This window comes from Anabrus simplex, chromosome 3, assembly GCF_040414725.1.
Source record: "Anabrus simplex isolate iqAnaSimp1 chromosome 3, ASM4041472v1, whole genome shotgun sequence".
NCBI classification, from domain to species: domain Eukaryota; kingdom Metazoa; phylum Arthropoda; class Insecta; order Orthoptera; family Tettigoniidae; genus Anabrus; species Anabrus simplex.
This window is the reverse complement of record NC_090267.1, coordinates 301,321,918-301,342,598: the sequence shown is the minus strand read 5'-3', so window position 1 is coordinate 301,342,598 and position 20,681 is coordinate 301,321,918. Positions and strand designations below refer to the sequence as shown.

The 20,681-nt window shown below is 38.9% G+C and overlaps 1 protein-coding gene across 1 annotated transcript in view; it reads right to left on the bottom strand.

Annotated features, from left to right (window-relative positions):
• The window catches only part of LOC136866284 (dentin sialophosphoprotein), a 135,301-nt gene that overhangs the window by 59,627 nt on the left and 54,993 nt on the right, over positions 1-20,681 (bottom strand). The window contains exon 3 of the mRNA XM_067143111.2: positions 2,841-2,989. Coding sequence (XP_066999212.2) covers positions 2,841-2,989 — 149 coding nt within the window. The remainder of the gene's footprint in view (positions 1-2,840; positions 2,990-20,681) is intronic.

The window sequence follows — 20,681 nt, the reverse complement described above, 5'->3', positions numbered from 1 at the left end:
TGAATGGTATCGCACTGTGTTCAGTGATGAATCACGGTTCTGCACTACCCCAGATGACCATTGTCAACAAGTATGGTGGCGACCCGGGGAGAGGTCCCATTCTTCCAAGAGTTTGGAGAAGCACAGTGGTGTTACTCCTGGTGTCATGCTATGCAGAGTCATTGGGTATAACATCAAGGCACAGCTGGTACTGATTGACAAAACTCTGACAGCACAACAGTACGTCATGGACATTCTGCGTCCTCATGTGTTAATCTTCATGCGACAGTATCGTGGTGCCATTTTTCAATAGGACAATGCTTGTCTACACATGGCATGTGCCTGTACAAACTGTTGATGTTGAAGTGCTCCTGTGGCCAGCAAGATCTCCAGATCTGTCCCCAATAGAACTTGTATGGGACCAGTTCAGATGTCAACTCCATATCAAGGACCAGTTACAACAGTTGTGGGCCAGCTTGCCTCAGGAGAGGATACAACGGCTTTATGTTACCCTTCTCAACCGAAAAAATGCATGCACCCAGGCCAGAGAGGGTCAGCAACGTCATACTGATAAGTGGGCTCGTACTGCCAGGTTCTTTGTAAATTTGACTCGATTTTATAATCAATGAAATAACATAACCCAAAAACAAAAACAAAAAAACTTTCAACATGTGAAGTTTAATTTCGTTTCCTCCTCCCCTTCTGGCTGCTTCAATTTTTTTTGTCAGGCTGTGTACATCACATATTAAAAGTCTCATGTTGGTTCTATATCGATGTCACTAAACACATACAAATACAAATGTAAAAGATCCACCAATTCAATACACTATTTATTTAGATAAAAGTTATTACCTGACAGCAAATACTAGTACATGTTTCGTCCACTTAGTGGACATCTTCAGCTAATATCATCAGAACTGAACCATTTACATTAAATTATTGAAGAGAACAATGGAATTAAAATCTATGGGGAAACTAGTGCACGACTCAAAGTAAATGGTTTAATACTGATGGTATTAGCTGAAGATGTCCACTAAGTGGACACAATATGTACTAGTATTTGCTGTCAGGTAATAACTTTTATCTGAATAAATAGTGTATTGAATATACATTTGTATTCGTATATGGGCTGTGTATATGTCAAGCTATAATGCTGTTACATTATTATTTTCCTTACTTGCTAGCCCGCCTGGTGGCGATGATTGTTGAGGCATCAAGTCTGACACCGTGGTTAGCTAGTTTGAATCCCGTTGGAGGAAAAAGAAAAATCACTTTCAGAATATTGGTTGGCGGGGTATGAGAGGTGGTGGTATGCAATTCCTAATCACTAGATTGTGCGCCATAAGCCTACGATCAATTACAAACCTCACTGGGGTTCATATGGAGAGAGGGCACACAACGCTGTTGATGGTGATTCGTTCAGCAGATGAGGACGTCAAGCCTTGAGCAGACACCTTGCTGTTATTCGACAGGAATAAGCTATGTACTGATACCATGTTTCACCCTTTCTCTACCTCATTATCATCATAAACTCACACTCAGACTCTCAGGTCATCCACTGGCATGAAATAAAAGGATCTGCACCAGGAGAACCAAACATGACCTCGGACACTCCCGGAAGAAAAAGCCATATACGTCCTGAATCGCTAACTGCATCTTATTATTCTTGATCTTGAGCTGCCATTTCACAAAAACCTGGGTGGTATTTATCATAAAAGCATGGGAGCAAAAGCATTTTGTGAATTCTAACACACTGCATGCCTTTCTGGATTTAATTTTATTTTCTCATTCAATTATGCAGGTATAGTTCTGCAGACACTTTATGAAATTAATTAACATTGTTATAACATGTTAACATTTCATTTTTGCTTTGATGTGGATACAAACATGTTCCTTTTCCTAATAAATGTTTTTCACATTTGTACCCAACTTTGAACCATTACAAATATTCTTACCAAGAATATAATATGAAGAACGAAAAATAAGAAGGAAAAAAAGGAAAAGAAATGATGCATGCAGCAGACCTGAACCAGCGATTCCTTACTAGCCTTGGGTGCTACCCAGGAGTCACATGTGTTTGGTTGTTACTTTGTTGATGTTTAGTTGATATAATGCACTTGGAATTTATCAAAGCCAATTTTCTCAAGAATGCTTAAATATCTGGCCCAATGGCTTTGGGACATTCATGTTGGAAGAGTCACTCCCAATGTACTTTAAGTGTGAAAAAATCTGTGATCCATCTACCTGAGGTTTGCTTGTTAGCTTCACCGTAATCACTACTATCCACACCTTTCATACCTATGCTATCCTCAGCAGAGTGCTTGTCAGTCTATACTGGCATCATCTTCCTTTCTGTCAAAATATCTCTCTTTCTGAGTCATTCTCATACAGTATGTGTGATTCTTTGACATGGGGGCACTTGTCAAGTCTACTGGGTCACCTCATGTGGGACCTCTTATTTCTCTTTATGTGATGAGAGCTCTTGATTTTTTTTGGTTTATTTTTCAAATCTACCAAGAATCTATCCTTATTAGGGGAGTTGTTCTTTCTCATCCAGCATGATTTAGTCTTCAGTGTATTTATTAGTAGCTAGTCATCAATTCTTCTTTTCCTTTATAGATACAGTACACCCTGCCGATGTTGTCAACCAGTAATTAACCCTAACTACTGTATCATTTTAAATCTCAAGTTTATAAATGAAACATCAATCAGGCTTTTTCTACCCAAATTAATTTTCAGTTTTATAACTGAAAATATTCAAGCCAATGTTTTAGTTCCAAAAAGTCACTGATCAAATTAGACGGCCATTTGAATAAAAATTAAGACTTGTAGGGAATAATAAACAAAAATAACTTTCTTACCCAATTGAGCCTCTTTCCCTTTTTTTGGTTTCTCTAAGCCCAAACATTTGTATACCACATCTTCAATTTGTGGCAAAAATACTGTCATTATTTTGGGGTTAACCACTTGGTCCACAATTCTTTCAACACCAATGTCAAGGAAGCCAGACCTGGGAAATTAAGAATGTACAATTTAAGATTTTTAGGCAGATGATACATTATCACTTTTTATCAAAATTGCAGAAACTAGGCATCTCTATATATATGAATAAAATGATGTCCGTCTTCCAAAATGACATCACATCTAATCTGCTGGGCAGAATTTCACAAAATTTAGCAAAAACATTCTCAAGAGAGATCTGTTACATAACTATGTTTTACTTCAAAATATAGACCTAAAAATATGCTAAATTATTTGTTAAAAACAAGTAACAGTATACCCCCAGACCAAGTACTGTGGTTAAGTGAACACAGCAATAACATAAATTGACTAATATGAATGCAATATATTCATAAACTGTGGTACAGCTTATTATCATATCAACTACCATGGTTATGTGAGCACAGGAGTTTATTTATTCAGCACAGGGTGAACTGAATAGTTACATTACTTACACAGATATACAAACATAAAGATACAATTTTATCAAGTTTGTAATCACAGTTCTAAATCAACGCATAAATCCAATAAAGAGCTTGATTCATCACACTGTTAAGGTCTTCTATCTTGCCTCTGAATGCAGCGAGAGGCTATTCAAAGGCAATATGGTCTAGTGTCTGGTTTTCTTCTCTGTGGTCATACTGAGGTGAGTCCTTCCATCCCCATGAGGAGTCTGTTTAAAGTCCTCCACTGCCGTCTGGGTAGAAGGGATCGTGATGCGAGTATAGTGATGTGTCAATAAGAGAGATGAAAATGCGTTGCTTCTGCGCAGGTGATGTCAAGCGGGGAGCACTGCAAGAAACTGGCTCCATGAATAAATGGCTTGCTGTTGTTGTATTTGTAGTGTGATGAACTTGCGTTATGTATTGAAATACGTGCCATATATAATTTGATCTGTTATTATTCTTATTAATGTACACGGATCACACTTTTAAAAATGTGGGGATGTACAGTAGCAGGAAGTTTAAGATACCTTAATCCCGTCGTCATGAACTAACACTTCATCGTTTCGTCAAGAACATACGCTCTGACAGACCTAAGCCCATTGATACAAAGAGCCTTGACAACCCCGTATTTCGAGCTCAAACAACCTTGAAGCTCGAAGAACGCATGAGAACAATAAACAACTTGGAAACAGAGGATATTGAATCACAATGAACTACACTAAAGAACATACTCAAGAAAATGACATAGGACATTCGAACAGTTCAGAAAAACAGCCATGGATGACAGAAGATATTCTACAGCTTATGGACCGAAGACAGAAAGTGAAAAATGTAAGTGAAGTTCAATACCAAGAACTAAACAGGACAGTGAGGAGGAAGTGTAGGGAAGCAAAAGAACTATGGCTCATGGAGAGATGCAGAGAAATAGAATTTCTCCAAGAGAAACATGACTTGTTTAATCTTCACATCCCCCTGCGGGTAGGGGCGGTAGAATAACACCCACGGTATCCTCTGCCTGTCGTATGAGGTGACTAAAAGGGGCCCCAGGGGCTCTGAACTTTGGAGCGTGGGTTGGCAACCACGGGGCCCTTAGCTGAGTCCTGGCATTGATTCCACTTACTTGTGCCAGGCTCCTCACTTTCATCTATCCTATCCGACCTCCCTTGGTCAACTCTTGTTCTTTTCCGACCCCGACGGTATTACGTATGGAGGCCTAGGGAGTCTTTCATTTTCACGCCCTTCGTGGCCCTTGTCTTTCTTTGGCTGATACCTTCATTTTTCGAAGTGTCAGGCCCCTTCCATTTTTTCTCTTTGATTAGTGTTATATAGAAGATGGTTGGCCAGTTGTACTTCCTCTTAAAACAATAATCACCACCACCACCTTAATCTTCACAAGAAGATCAAGGAACTTGTAGGGAAATATCACAGGCCATGTAAAGCTATACTGAGGGATGCCAATGACACCATTTTGGTAGGAGTCAAAGACGAGTTAAAGTGTTGGAAAGAATATGTTGAAAACCTATTTAGCGATGTAAGGCCAGACAAACCACCTTTTATTGGCGAAGGCAGCGAAACAAGTCCAAATATAACCCAAGAAGAAGTACTGTATGCAATCAAACTCCAGAAGAATGGAAAAGCTGTAGGTCCGGAGAAGATTCAAGCAGAAACTCTCAAACTCATTGTCGAAGGCCATGGCAGAGGACTAGAGCTGCTAACTACATTATTCAACGCAATATATAAATCTGGTAGAATTCCAACTGACTGGCTAAGATCTGCTTTTGTCACCATACCTAAAAAGACTAGTGCATCACATTGTGATGATTTAAATCTAAGAATTTCAATTTTTGTCCGTATTGAACTGAGAACGTAAGATAGGAAATCTATCCAGGATTGGACAAGCAAAAAATATGTTCAATACCATGAGGACCTTATTCACCAGCCGAGAACTCAACCTGCAGCTCAGAGTTCGAATGCTACATTGTTATGTCTTTCCTGTCCTTCTGTATGGTTTCGAAGGGTGGACGCTCAGCCCTTTATTGGAGAAGCGGATTGAATCTTTTGAAACGTACTTATACAGAAGAATACTCCGAATATCTTGGGTAGAAAAGAAGTTTCCTATATTGTGATGATTATCGTATGATCAGCCTAATGTCCCATGTGCTAAAGGTATTTCTGCGTATCATCCACACTCAAATCTACCTCAAATGTGAACGCCAAGTTGGACATACTCAGTTTGGCTTTAGGAATAAAAGGTATTTGTAACATAAACACGTACCTAATTAGTATTGAAAAGGTTGAACCTAATAGATATCTTATCGTTGATCTCAGTTCAATACGGAAACATTAATGAAGTTCATATCTTTAAATGGACTGGGCACTCGTGAAGCTCTTTTTCCCTTGAATGTTTTGACCCAGAGATGCCTAGATATGAATGTAGATGTGCACGCTTGCTCCATCGACTACCGAAAAAAGCTTTCGATGCGTATCTCATGCAAAACTTGTTGAAATTTTAAAATCTACTGGTGTAGATGTTGGTGATCTTCGTATCATTATCCATTTGTACTGGAATCAAACGGCAAAGGTCAAATTAGAAGGAACTACTATTGAGGACCATAGCTATACAAAGAGGTGTCCGGCAGGGATGTGTCTTGTCCCCTCACTCCTTTTCAACATCTACTCTGAAGCTGTATTCAGTGAGGCTATGGAAGATGTTAATCTAGTTATCAAGATCAATGGCTATGTCATTAATAACATCCGATTTGCTGATGACACGATTGTGTTAGCCAGCAACCCTAGTGATCTTCAAATCATTACAAACAACATCATAAGGACCAGTGAAACCTACGGTTCATCCTTGAATATTAACAAGACCAAGATGATTGTATTCTCGAAAACACAAAAACAGGCCTCCCTTTACATCAACAACAACATCGCCCAACAAGTATCTTACATCAAATATCTTGGAACTCTAGTGAACCAGCATTGTGATTCAAAATGTGAAATCTATCCAGGATTGGACAAGCAAAAAATATGTTCAATACCATGAGGACCTTATTCACCAGCCGAGAACTCAACCTGCAGCTCAGAGTTCGAATGCTACATTGTTATGTCTTTTCTGTCCTTCTGTATGGTTTCGAAGGGTGGATGCTCAGCCCTTTATTGGAGAAGCGGATTGAATCTTTTGAAACGTACTTATACAGAAGAATACTCTGAATATCTTGGGTAGAAAAGAAGACAAATGAAGAAGTCCTCAACATCTTGAACAAGAAGAAAGAGCTTCTCATAACCATCAAGGAGCGTACGCTCAGCTACCTCGGGAACATCACGAGAGGTGAACGATATGAACTTCTCCGACTGATCATTCAAGGGAAGATTGATGGGAAAAGATGTGTGGGAAGACGGAGAAATTCCTGGCTGAAAGACCTGCGGCAGTGGTATGGACATACGTCGATAGAAATGTTCCTAGTTGCCGTTTCGCATGTAATCATAATCAATTAGATCGCCAACCTTCGGAGGGAGACGGCGTCAGAAGAAGAAGAAGAAGAAGAAGAAGAAGAAAATAAGCAAATGCTATTTCTGAGAGAATTACTTCAATGTTCAGACATATTTATCCAGGACAAATAAAAGTGTTAATAAGAGTTTGTTGGATTTCAGACGATATATCAGCAGCGATCCCACCTCTGGCTCCTTTAACATTGCAAACATGGGCAGCACATATCAATGTAGAACAGGATATATTGCACAATGTGTAGTATGAATTAAGCCGTCAGGAGCGTTTAACCGTTCTGGTATTTGATGAAATGTATATATCGCATGAAATTTGCATTGATAAGAAACTGCAACAGAGGGTAGAACCACACAAGATTTGTCAGACTGTCTTAGCTAGAGGCTTAGTTAAAGTGTGGATGACTCCAGAACACATAAATATGCTCGAAGCTTTCAAAGTCATGCTGTTGAAAGAAACAATTAATCAGGAAGGCTTGAAATACCTTGCAGGCTATAACGTCCACAAGTTTTGCAACAAATATTCCTATTTAGGTACAACTGTTTAGCAGCCAGAAACAACAAACAAACAAACACACACACAGACAACCAGACTGGCTCCAACGTGCCTCCAGAGGAAATTTAATGAGTTCCAGTGGCAAGTTACTGAAAGTTACAAATATACTGGAGAAAGAATTTAATGATATTCACGGTAACTACATTTGCGGGGAACCCTACATATTGGACAAACTAACAGAGAGAACCATGATGCATTTACCGCCAGCAGTGAAAATTCCTCAAGAACTGATTTTAACCTTAGTGTGCATAAGATCTTGTATTCACTTAAAACTATTGAAATGGTGTATGGCTTTTAGTGCCGGGAGTGTCCGAGGACAAGTTCGGCTCACCAGGTGCAGGTCTTTTGATTTGACGCTCATAGGCGACCTGCATGTCGTGATGAGGATGAAATGGTGATGAAGACAACACATACACCCAGCCCCCCACGCCAGAGGAATTAAGCAATTATGGTTAAAATTCCCGACTCTGTCGGAAATCGAACCCAGAAACTCTGTGACCAAAGGCCAGCTCGCTAACCATTTAGGCATGGAGCCAGATGCTTAAAACAGTTAAACAGGAAGAACAGTATCTTATACACTCAGAGAAAAACGACCAAGAAAATGTAGAATATTACAACTGCTAGAACTGTAACGCTTATGTATAAGGCATTCATTACATAAATGTACGAGTAAAATACTTAGAATATGAATGACATAATAATAAACTTACTGTAGTAACATATTAGCGGTCTCTCAATTGTAAATAAGTAAATTTTGAACGAGGTGCTCTCTTCACAGCGCGAGAAATGTTACCGCCTTTCTTGCTTTGCTACCAACGTGACGTCACTGTGGTAGACTGGATGCGCACTGACACACCATTATACTTACATCATGGAAGGGATCCAGTATGCCACTCAGGTTTTCTATGATGTGATGGTAGGATGATAGGAATTGCTGTTGCCACTGACGTTTCCAGGCATCTGATGTGGTGAAAGAGCCATTCCTTTCGGTAAAGTGCAGTTCGCCAAGAAGACTGTCTTGATCTCAAGTCTTTTGACAGAGGTCACTGAAGTGCCTGTATGAATAGGAAGGTGAGGACCGTTTTCTATTTCCTTCCAGATGTTCAACAGTGATTGGGGTTTTCTTTAAGGATGGTGGAAGTGTGTTACTGAGGATAAGCAGCCAATCAATGTCTGTAGGACAAATGATCCTGTTATAATGTGCATAGTCTGGTTCAGCTGGATGTTTAGCACAGTATGATTGAAATAAGTTGAACAGCAGCATTCAACACAGCAATGATGTAAGTTTATTGATATGAAGTCCGACTCGTTGGCTGAACGGTCAGCGTACTGGCCTTTGGTTCAGAGGGTCCCGGGTTCGATTCCCGGCCGGGTCGGGGATTTTAACCTTAATTGGTTAATTCCAATGGCACGGGGGCTGGGTGTATGTGTTGTCTTCATCATCATTTCATCCTCATCACAATGCGCAGGTTGCCTACAAGCGTCAAATAGAAAGACCTGTACCTGGCGAGCCGAACCTGTCCTGGGGTATCCCGGCACTAAAAGCCATACGACATTTCATTGATATGAAAGCAATAGCCAACCAACTATTGATATCTCTGGTTTGCCAAGAGTGGTGGAAGTATGTTGGCCTCTGTACAGGTTTCTTACAACAAAATTATTTTGTAGTAATGTAACAAGAGCTTCAGATACTTATCTAGAGAAAATGTGGAGCTCAAATTTTATTTATTTAAACTATTTAGTGAATAATTACAAAATAGAGAAAGTAATGATAATAAAAGTTCATAAACATAAAACATATCAAATCAAGTTATTCATAGCCTATAGAAAACATTCAGCATAAAGCTCCAAAGCTGCTCAAAAGTCTTAGAATAATGAAATTAAAATTAACGACTTCCATAATATTTTTAGGTTATCATCCTAAAATGTAATATAAATTTGAAATTTCAACTGTAGTACGTTAAACTTTGAAAAATTTGGAAAATAACCCTGATTTAAAGTGTTACCAAAAAGAAGCTACAGATTTTGGCTTATCTTTTTATATAACCATAAAGCAATAAAGAGGCAGCTTTATTATTGGTAGAAACTATATTTACATAAGTTTGTTTTCAGACAGACATTGCTGTGTGGGAGAGAAGCTAGTTGGACTCAGGATAATGTTTTCATAAGTTAGAAGTAACAGACTTGAAAGTAGCGAGAATGAATGCTGATACAAACAGATGGGAAGATAGTCAGGATGATACTCGAAATGAGGAGATGAAATGATATGTCAAATGGCTTTTAGTGTCGGGAGTGTCCAAGGACATGTTCGGCTAGCCAGGTGCAGGCCTTTTGATTTTCCCATAGGCGACCTGCGCATCATGATGATGAAGACGACACATACACCCAGCCCCTGTGCCAGTGAAATTAACCAATGATGGTTAAAATTCCAGACCCTGCTGGAAATCAAAACCAGGACCCCTGTGACCAAAGGCCAGCATGCTAACCGTTTGGCCATGGAGCCGGACAATGAGGAGATAAAGGATTATGAGCAAAGTGTCTGAACCAGGGAATTGCAGATTGTGCCAAAAATATGTCCAATTAAGATTCACAAGTTTAAATGATGCCGGTGGCACGTGCATGATTGGCTGCGCCAGAGGTTGCTTCGCTACAGTACAGAACTCCCTGAAATCAGGTGTTGTCACTTGATGAGAGACGAAAGATGCAGCAAACACTTACAATATAGTGTATTTGTATATGGAAAGTGTCCTAGGTTTTGAATGATGAATGTCAAAATCGGATAATCCATTTTTGTCTGGAGGAAATGCCTCTCAGCATTCAAGAACAGGATCTGTTGGACAAGTTTGGATGGTATGTTGATGTTTTGGTTTCCTTTGTGGGTTTCGTCTCTAGTAAATAGTGTTTATTTGCTGTGCTTATTGATATTTACAAGTATCATTACCAGTTGCATGGAAAGCAGTAACATAAACGTGGACAGCTATTCTACTCTTACTGTCACCTCAAATGAGCTATCATATGACAGTAATGCAAACAAATCTGATGATGATAATTTGATTGCTACTTATTACTCACGGAGGAACATGAGAAATGCATATGTAGGTATGGATTATAAACAAAAGGCTGTTGAGTATTGGAAAAGTGGAAATAGGTGCCCGCTTGCCTTTTTGACTTAAACATAAGTTCTGTCATGTAACCCTTTGCGGACATATGGATCTGAGAAATTTCTGCAGTCAGGGCATTTATGTTTTGGGGTAAACAAGCAATTTCATAAAATGTTATGGTTTTACGTATTATTATTTCTACCTAATACAAAAGTGATATGCACTAGATACTTATTTCTGTAACAAAAAACTACGTCATTTTCAAAAATGGATACCTTTCCAGTTAATATACAATGCATAAGGTTTACATCTAGCAATTGTGCCAAACTACTCATTTCATATGAGCTTCATGTTGTCTGTATTGATGATTCCCTTCTTCAATCTATAATTCAAAGGAGGGGATGTTCCATCTGATCAGTACAAGAATTTAAAGTTCAATTATATTTTATATTAAAACACTAGAACTAGTTTTGACCCTTTGATTCAGCCAACCTCAGCTAGATACATGCATAATCTTAAAGACTAAATTGGCACTCCTCAAAATAATATGTTAAAAGAGTGTAGCTGTTGTTGCTGTCCTTAAAATGTCCACTTAGGCCCGTATTCACCAACACGAGTAAAAGCTTTTATCTTGGTTAAAAGCTACGTAAACCGAGATAACAGTTAAGTTTGTATTCACCAACAACATTATCTCGGATAACGGGTATTATCTCGGTTGAAAATTTTACCGGAGATTGGTTGCCCGGTAAAATGGGAAATCTAAGATAATAGCATTCCAAAATGGCAGCTCGTAGACAGCTGGAATATCTGATTGAAAGGGAAAATCACAGCGACGAGGAATATGATCAAGATTATGCAGTTAGTTAAAGGAATTTGAACTTGTTGTGCACCAGATAATATTTCTTCACAAATTATGAGCGTACTCAGACTATACAAGAAATAAATTTATTTTGCAGTGCTGTAGAACTAGCTTTGGCAGGTGTGTTTTACTGCAATATAGTACAAAAGTTGACCTGAGGGAACATCATTAGCTGCTATGGTGATTAGTGGTAAAACTAAAGAATTTTTTTTTTTGTTGCTAGTTGCTTTACTTCGCACCGACACAGATAGGTCTTATGGCGACGATGGGACAGGGAGGGGCTAGGAGTGGGAAGGAAGCGGCCGTGGCCTTAATTAAGGTACATCCATAAGGTACAGGCATTTGCCTGGTGTGAAAATGGGAAACCACGGAAAACCATCTTCAGGGCTGCCGACAGTGGGGTTTGAACCCACTATCTCCCGAACACTGGATACTGGCCGCACTTAAGCGACTGCAGCTATCGAGCTTGGTAAACTAAAGAATTACCAACATGTGTAGCATTCTTCAACTTTAGTTTTCCTTCTTTTCAGACATACACCAACTTATTCTCAACCTACACTTGAAATAGCTACACTTATTGGCCGTAGTGCAATTTGTGAGTGCGAGTATAGAAGGGCAGTTGTTTGGAATGTTTCTCTCGATGATATAGATGTTGATTCCCATAGGGAACATGAAATATTTGTCCTGAATGAGTAAATTTATAATACCAATTTATAATGTCCTATAACGGACCATTATATTGGTATTATGTTTCTCTCGAGCCGCCAACCAGGTGCGAGGCAGACTACACACTTGACCAGCGCATGCAGTTAAAAATGTGATACTCTTACTACTATCTAGTGAGGGTACAAGTTCATTTCAGAATTTTTTTTTTACCGGCCTGCCTAGTTGGCCTCACTCAACATGTGTGCAAATTTTTAACAAGATCTCTTCCTCTTGGCAAAACTTACAACCATTTTCCACTCTCTTTAAGTTACCATCATGCCATTGTCTGCTGTCCATCTCACAACTTTGTTGAGGTCTTTTTGCAGTCCCTCACAATCATGTAACTTATTTGTTACTCTGTATAGTATAACATCATCTGCCAAAAGCTTTATCTGTGATTCCATTTCTTTTTCTCATGTCATTTACATATACACATGTGTATATATATATATATATTTATTTTTGCTAGTGGCTTTAAGTTGCACCGACACAGATAGGTTTTATGGCGACGATGGGATAGGAAAGGCCTAGGAGTTGGAAGGAAGCGGCCGTGCCCTTAATTAAGGTACAGCCCCAGCATTTGCCTGGTGTGAAAATGGAAAACACGGAAAACCATCTTCAGGGCTGCCGACAGTGGGATTCGAACCCACTATCTCCCAGATGCAAGCTCACAGCCGCACGCCTCTAACCGCATGGCCAACTTGCCCAGTACATGCATTTATACAAGAAAACATTAAGGACCAAAAATAATGCCTTTCAGAACCCCCTTCATTACCATTACAAGATCAGACAATGCTTCACCAACTTCCGTTTTCTAGAGATTTCCCAGTTCAGACACTTCCCTCGTAAGTCAGGAACAAACTCTATGGATGAAGCTGTACTCATCAACCTGCTTTGGCGGTGGGGTTATATGAGGCGAATGGGGGAGGATAGGTTACCTAAGAGAATGATGGATTAGATCTTGGAGGGTAAGAGAAGTAGAGGAAGGCCAAGACAACGATGGTTAGACTCGATGCATAATTTGTTAATTATAAGATGTGTGGAATTAAACAACAGGTACATTCTGCTAGGATGTTTCAAATATAATATATGCAAAATCATTTTTTTTTAATGTGTAATAGTTAGGAATGAGAAGGTGCCTCCTCATTTCTTGTTCAATCACACCCGAACTACTGGACCACTTGAGTGGTTGGTGTGGATATAGCTCAGATATTCAGTTCAAATACAAGACTATTCTAATTTTCCTTTTTTAAATGGTGGGCGTTAATATGTACGTAGTTACTATACTTGCGCTTGTTTTATCTGCTAAAAAACAGAACAACAGGCAAATTGAGGTCTCACCAATGACTTCTATGCTCTCCTTTACATCCTCACTATAGCCCCAAAATACCCTCACAACCACATGAAAAGAACTGTAAACCTTTATTTGCAACCTCATTAATGTGATTACCCCAATGAAGATTTTTCCTTATATTAACATTTAGGCCTAAGTACTTTTTTTTGGCTAGTTGCTTTACGTTGCACTGACACAGATAGGTCTTATGGCAACGATGGGACAGGAAAGGCTTAGGAGTGGGAAGGAACCGGCCGTGGCCTTAATTAAGGTACAGCCCCAGCATTTGCCTGGTGTGAAAATGGGAAACCACAGAAAACCATCTTCAGGGCTGCCGACAGTGGGGTTCGAACCCACTATCTCCCGAACACTGGATACTGGCCGCACTTAAGCGACTGCAGCTATCGAGCTCGGTCACACTTAAGTACTTACAGCGATCCCCATGAGGTACTTTTATTCCATCATCACAGTAATTAAAACTGAGAGAGCTCTTCCTCTTGGCAAAACTTACAACCATTTTCCACTCTGTTTAAGTTACCATCATGTCACTGTCTGCTGTCCATCTCCAACTTTGTTGACGTCTTTTTACAGTCTCTCACAATTCGTTACTCTGTATAGTATAACATCATCTGAAAAAACTTTATCTGTGATTCCATTTCTTTTTCTCATGTCATTTACACACACAAGGTCCAAGAATAATGATTTTCACACCCTCCTTTATCATTACGAGATAATGCTTCACCAACTTCTGTTTTCTAGAAATTTATTACCCATGATTTATCTAGTCCATGATGCTGATGATGATGATGATTGTTGTTTAAAGGGGCCTAACAGCTAGGTCATCAGGCATATCTATTCCACTAGTCCTCTATTTCATCAGTAGTCTCCCATGAACTGCCCTGTCAAAAGCCTTGGATAGGTCAATAATGATATACTGTAGTCCATTTGAATTTCTGAATCTAAAATATCTGCTACATCTTGCTGGAATCCTGCAAGTTGAACATCACTGGAATAACCTTTCCTAAAACCAACTGGAATAACCTTTCCTTTTGTCTCTTTTTGTAAATGTTTATTTATGTATGTATTGCCTTGTTCAGTGGTGAAGTTAGGGCTGTAGGTCCTCTCTTACACTTAACCACATTTTGATTACAATTTAGAATAGTTGAAACTAAATAAATTGATGGAATTAAAAATGAATTTAAATAAATTACAAACTAAATTTATATTAAAAACTGATACAAGTTAAATTTAAAATAAACATCACATTCACACTCATTCATACTTCAACCGTTCAGTCAACTGAACTCAGCAGGTAGTCTTGGCAGGTGACCTTAATCCTCCGGCACTCATTCTTGTATGATTTAAGGCGTGTTAGTGTCATCTGGCATATTGTTGAACCCTAGTTTGTGCGAATTTGAGATCTAGCACATCTAATAATAATAATAATAATAATAATAATAATAATAATAATAATAATAATAAATTTTCACCTCAGGTTAAATGAATGAATAAGGGTCATGAGTTTAAATATTGCTTGATCTTGTGTGAAAGATGTTAATGTGTGCTCAATTAGGATGAATATGAGCCTGGAATATGTCAGAATCTAGACAGATCATTTACTGTATTTTATTGACTTGTGAATGGATCATTTACTGTATTTTTATTGACTGGTGGATACATTTATTAAATTTATTTGAAGAATACGTGTGGGATAAGGCGTAATTTCTTCAAGTGTGAGCACGTGTTACTTGATGGACATGGAGCTGAGTAATAATAATGTTGTGACTCATGAACCATGAAAGCGAATGCTAATATTTGACCTGTACCATGTGCGTTTCAGTAGACGACAATTTTTCCAGATATCAACCGCCGATATTATCGTGACCAACGTCGTAAAATTTTATCATCTTTGACCAAGTGATCATCCAGACTTCATCACATTTCTGAGAGACGTGAATGGATTTTTCTTTACCCGATACCGTCGAGAGAATTCATGTGCCTAGGATAAAAGTCAAAATATAATATTCAAAGGCTAGAATTCATTGTAAATAATGTAAATAATTCTCATGTGCCTTAGTGTGAATGCTGTGTATGTGGTAGTAATTTCAGTGAATTGTGATATGTTTCTTTTGACTGTGGTTGTGACCCGGCCAGATGTTCGTTACGTTGGGTCCTGGTTATCAGCATCGTTGTTTGAGTTGATTTTACTTTTTGATTTAAAGACCTATTATATCATAATTCACTATATCAATCAATAAACAAACATTAGTGGAATATTAGGAAAATTGATGTCATTGTTGTTATTTGAGTCATCAGTCCATAGACTGGTTTGATGCAGCCCTCCATGCCACTCTATCCTGTACTAACCTTTTCATTTCTATGTAAATATTGCAACCTACATCTGTTCTATTCTGCTTGTCATATTCATACCTTGGTCTACCCCCTCCATTCTTACTGCCTACACTTCCTTCAAAAACCAACTGAACAAGTCCTGGGTGTCTTATCATTCTATCTCTTCTTCTCGTCAAATTTAGCCAAATCGACCTCCTCTCACCAATTTGATTCAGTATTTCTTCATTCGTGATTCTATCTATCCTCTCAACTTCAGCATTCTTCTGTAACACCACATTTCAAAAGCTTCTATTCTCTTTCCTTCTGAGCTGGTTATCGTCCATGTTTCACTTCCATACAATGCCACGCTACAGATGAAAGTCTTAAGAAACATCTTTTTAATTCCTACATCAATGTTTGAAGTCAACAAATTTCTTTTCTTAAGAAAGTTTTTCCTTGCTTGTGCCAGCCCGCATTTTATGTCCTCCTTACTTCTGTCATCGTTAGTTATATTACTACCCAAGTAACAATATTCAACTACTTCCTTCAAGACTTAATTTCCTAATCTAATACTTCCTGCAACACCTGCTTTCGTTCAGAATATCATGCAGTAATGAATAAGAAAGAATTATTTCAGTGGACGAGATTCACTATTATTGTAAAGCTTACAATGCTAAAGATCCTCAAGACGTCAGATGTTAAAGATTGACATCATGTTTTGTTCAATTGAATATTAAAGAAAGTTTCATAGTAATAATTATTATACAAGCACAATTTTGTGAAATTAAGTCAGATAGAGACTTCTTTGAGTAATGTTTCTGATCAAACTTTTGTATATTTTTCCAATTCCATGGATATCACGTTTAATTCAGTTCTCTAGAGTAAAGTTTTCATTTGAGAAAATGAATGTTAACACAAGTGGATCTGATATTTAGACGCTTAAAACTACCATGGGATAGACAGTCTTCTGAGATTGAATTATTTTCAACTTGTAAATATTAACGACATTGTGAGAGGAGATCTTCCCATAGAATGTTAACTTATTTTTTCTTGTGTTTCATTAGAAGTAGGCTAATAACCATCTGTATATTTGCAGAATTATTGACGTCAAGGCTATTTGGAGGAATTAAATGCTATATTCAAATGAACCGGCAGAGAAGAACCAAAAATTTGATTTTCGGTCCAGATTTGTTTAAATTTAATTTGTTATTGTTTAAGTGCTAGTTGGTAATAAATGTCAGAAACCTGTTGTTTGATACTTTTGTATTACTGTCGCTAGTCCTTGTCTCTTTCCCAGCCCTCAAAATAAGCAAAGCCAGACAACGAACGGTCCACCCATGAGACTCTCGTTCTCCGGCTGAGCATGCCCGGTAAAAAGGGGACAATATGTAGCCCAGCCATTTTCTGGTCTTTTCTGCACAATACCCAACAGGAATGGAGGGACGTGGTATCCAGTATCTTCCTTCCAGTTAATCTTATGAAGAATTAGTGAGCGTGAAGGAGTTGGATCTGAGCACAATTTGGTGTTGAAGACGACTAGGCTACACCTGTAGCATGCGCGGATAGTTGTGTTACTATGTCAGAGACTGGCGCTAGCAAAAAGGATATTATCTGAAAGTGGTTAGATGAAAATAGTAATGAGAATAGTGCTGTGTAAGGTGACAGCAATGATGGAGAGGAAGACTGTGTTACGGAGTCAGTCCGCTGTCCTCAGAAAGTAGGCAGGTGACCTTAACACTCCGGCACTCGCGAGGGCTACATGTGTAGCCCAGCCATTTTCCTTTCTTTTCAGCATGATACTGAAGAAGTAAGTGACGATTTCAATCAAGGTGCTGATCAGACTTCCTCCAATGACCAGCAGGGTGATAGTGATGGTAGCTATTACCATGGGAAGGAAAAATTTAAGTGGAGGAAGTATACAGTACTGCACTGCAGAACCTTCATACTGTATTCAAGCTCAGAGCAGCATTCTTCACTTGCCGGGACTTATAGGTGAAGCTAGAGGGTGCAGACTGAGACGGATTATTTAGAACTGTTTCCAGATGAGAATGTTGTGAAAATTGTTATGGCCTGCCCCAATATACCGAGTGGTCCACCAGCCCCTTGCGATCCAGTTTTATGCATCCTTTCACATTTACTACAATTCTGAAAGACATCGGTCCCTCTCCCTAAACCGGGGTAATATAAGGAGATGTGTGTTTACGGGCTAGAAGACAGCAGGAATCGTGAGTGCAACTCTTAATTCATTATGGGTACCTCGAATGAACCTGTAAAACGAGTCCAGATACGCAGAACACGTACTTTAAAACAGTAGGTGGATGCACAGACAGGGAGCGTGATACAGTATAGGCTGGGAAGTGGGCGCCGTAGGTCAAGAGTCACAGTAGCTCACATGGCAAGCGGGCGGGGAGATATTTGACCCTGTAAAAGACCATATGTATTATTGCATTGGGTATGGTGCTGGGTTGGATGAGGATGAGGAGATCATGGTCTGTGGCCAGTTAGCTACATCGTACAGGTTCCAAGCTTTGTAGACCACAGGTAGGGCAAAGTATGCCCCATTGGAACGATAACAACATGCGATGGCAGGTAAGTATGTAGCTGTACGAACTCCCCTCCTTCGAAGCAATTCACAACACATAGTTTATTCACTGCCTCGAGACGTATTCCAGCGATGAGTATATGGAAATGTTACATATCTATGGAGAAGCTAGACAGAATGCATACCAGGCACACTGCCTGTACCAGGAACGCTATCTGGATAGACAACAACCGACGGGCATGAAATTTCAGAGTGTGGAAAGACGCCTGCGGTATACTGCATTGTGTTTGACACTATCTGGCATAACCCTCATACTAGCACACGGGCCACTGCACAGGAGACGAACATCAGCCAAGTGTCTGTTATGCAGATATTGCATACCCACTGCTCCAAGGTCATGATTTCGATGCCCGGGCGGTGTTCTGTCAATGGATCCTTCAGCATGTGGACTGAACCTGCTTTTCTAGTGACTCTCTTATTTACAGACGAAGCACAATTCCACAACAATGGAACTGTTAATCACCATAATATGCATTACTGGAGTATGGATAATCCTCATTGGGTGCGACAGACAGCTTTTCAGGTACAGTGGGGCGAGAATGTATGGTGTGGAATCATGGGTGATCACCTCTTCGGTCCCCATTTCTTTGAGGGCCATCTGACCAGCCAACGCTATCTGCGGTTTCTCCAAGATGAACTACCACCGTTTTTGGAACATGTGCCACTCCTTGACCACTGCAGGATGTGGTTTCAACATGACGGAACTCCATCGCACGCGGCGGTGGTTGCCCGTAACCATCAACATTCAACAGAAGGCTAGTCAAACTGATACCTTTCCATCTGTATGTACGTCGACTGTTTTCTCTTAGAGCATGTAAGTTATTAGGAACGTTCTGCCATCTGTTGAGTCTGTTTAGAAGCTCGGGAAGGTGAGAGAATTAAAGAGTATCTAGCAGAGAATAGTATTCTTCCATCATCAGAGGAAGTGTATACTCTCTGGCTTGAGGGGTAGTAATCAAACGTGGCTGCATGCAATGACATTACTAAGGATGAAAATCACATACAGTACATAATTATATCAGAATATTAACGAAAGTGTTAGTCACTTAGCAAGCTGCTAAGTAAAGAATGTATTGTAGCTTAGGGTAAGCCTTTGCCTTCAATTATTGGAGTGATCATTTAATGATTTGATTTGATGATTACTCAAAATTAGCTGAACTTAGAGACCTATCAATGTATCATGATTCATCAGCAGGTAATTGCAGAGAGAATAAAACACAAATGAAGCAAATTGGTCCAATAGAATGGACAGATAGATCTGCTAAAGCTGTTTCTAGCAGTTAGGTTATCAGTTTTGTATGCGATATTGATGTTCCTTTTCCAGAAAATTTTAGCCAGTTGATAAGAGTGCTTATTTCCAAAAGTTAGAACTGCAAAATTCTTTTTCTCTTTTTGATCTCCAACGAAAGTTGCTTTTGGTTAATTTTTCACTTTATTTATCATTCTATTAATAAACCATCTGGAGTATGCGTTGTTACGAGCAATTTGGTGGATTACAGAATAGTTATTTCTCTGTCATAATACTTCTTAGACATAGGTATATTCATAGCTCTATTAATTAAGTCTATACAGGAAAAAATACAAATACCTATTACGGTTAAGTTTATCAACAAAAAAGTCGAGACAGAATGAGAGCGATTTCTAAATTTATTCCTCAGTACAGTTCCTGCTCCAAAGTTGTGGAAAATTCTCCATGTACATGACACTGCGACTGAAGACTCATGAAACCCATACTTGATGATACCTCCCTCATTCATTATTCTATCTTAAATAGTAAAATGGCATGTTTTTTCTTTCCATTAAACCACCTAGAAGGCATTCACCAAATGTCTCACGGGACTTGGCTTATAAATCCAAGTTTTTGTGAACACCTCTGTTATTATCCGTCGTACGATAAATACATATATAACATAAACGAACAGAAATAACATATTCTTAAATGATTGTTATATACAGTGTTTTGATAGACCTAACGTAAACGAAGATATCTGAGAATAATCAACCTATAAATCCAAACTCCATGCGATGACCTCGACCCCATATGCACCTGATAATACAACGTTGAATGAGTAGATTCCAAATACGTAGTTCGGTTAAAGTATGTCTAGCAGTTTTACCATTTTAGGAACACAAACAGATAACCAGACTGACAGCAAAGGAAAAAGTCCTTTATATGATCAGTACCAAAAAAATAATTATAAGGAAAACTTGCCTTACAATTTTATGTATGATGAGGATAATGGTAATAAAAATAATAAAATAATA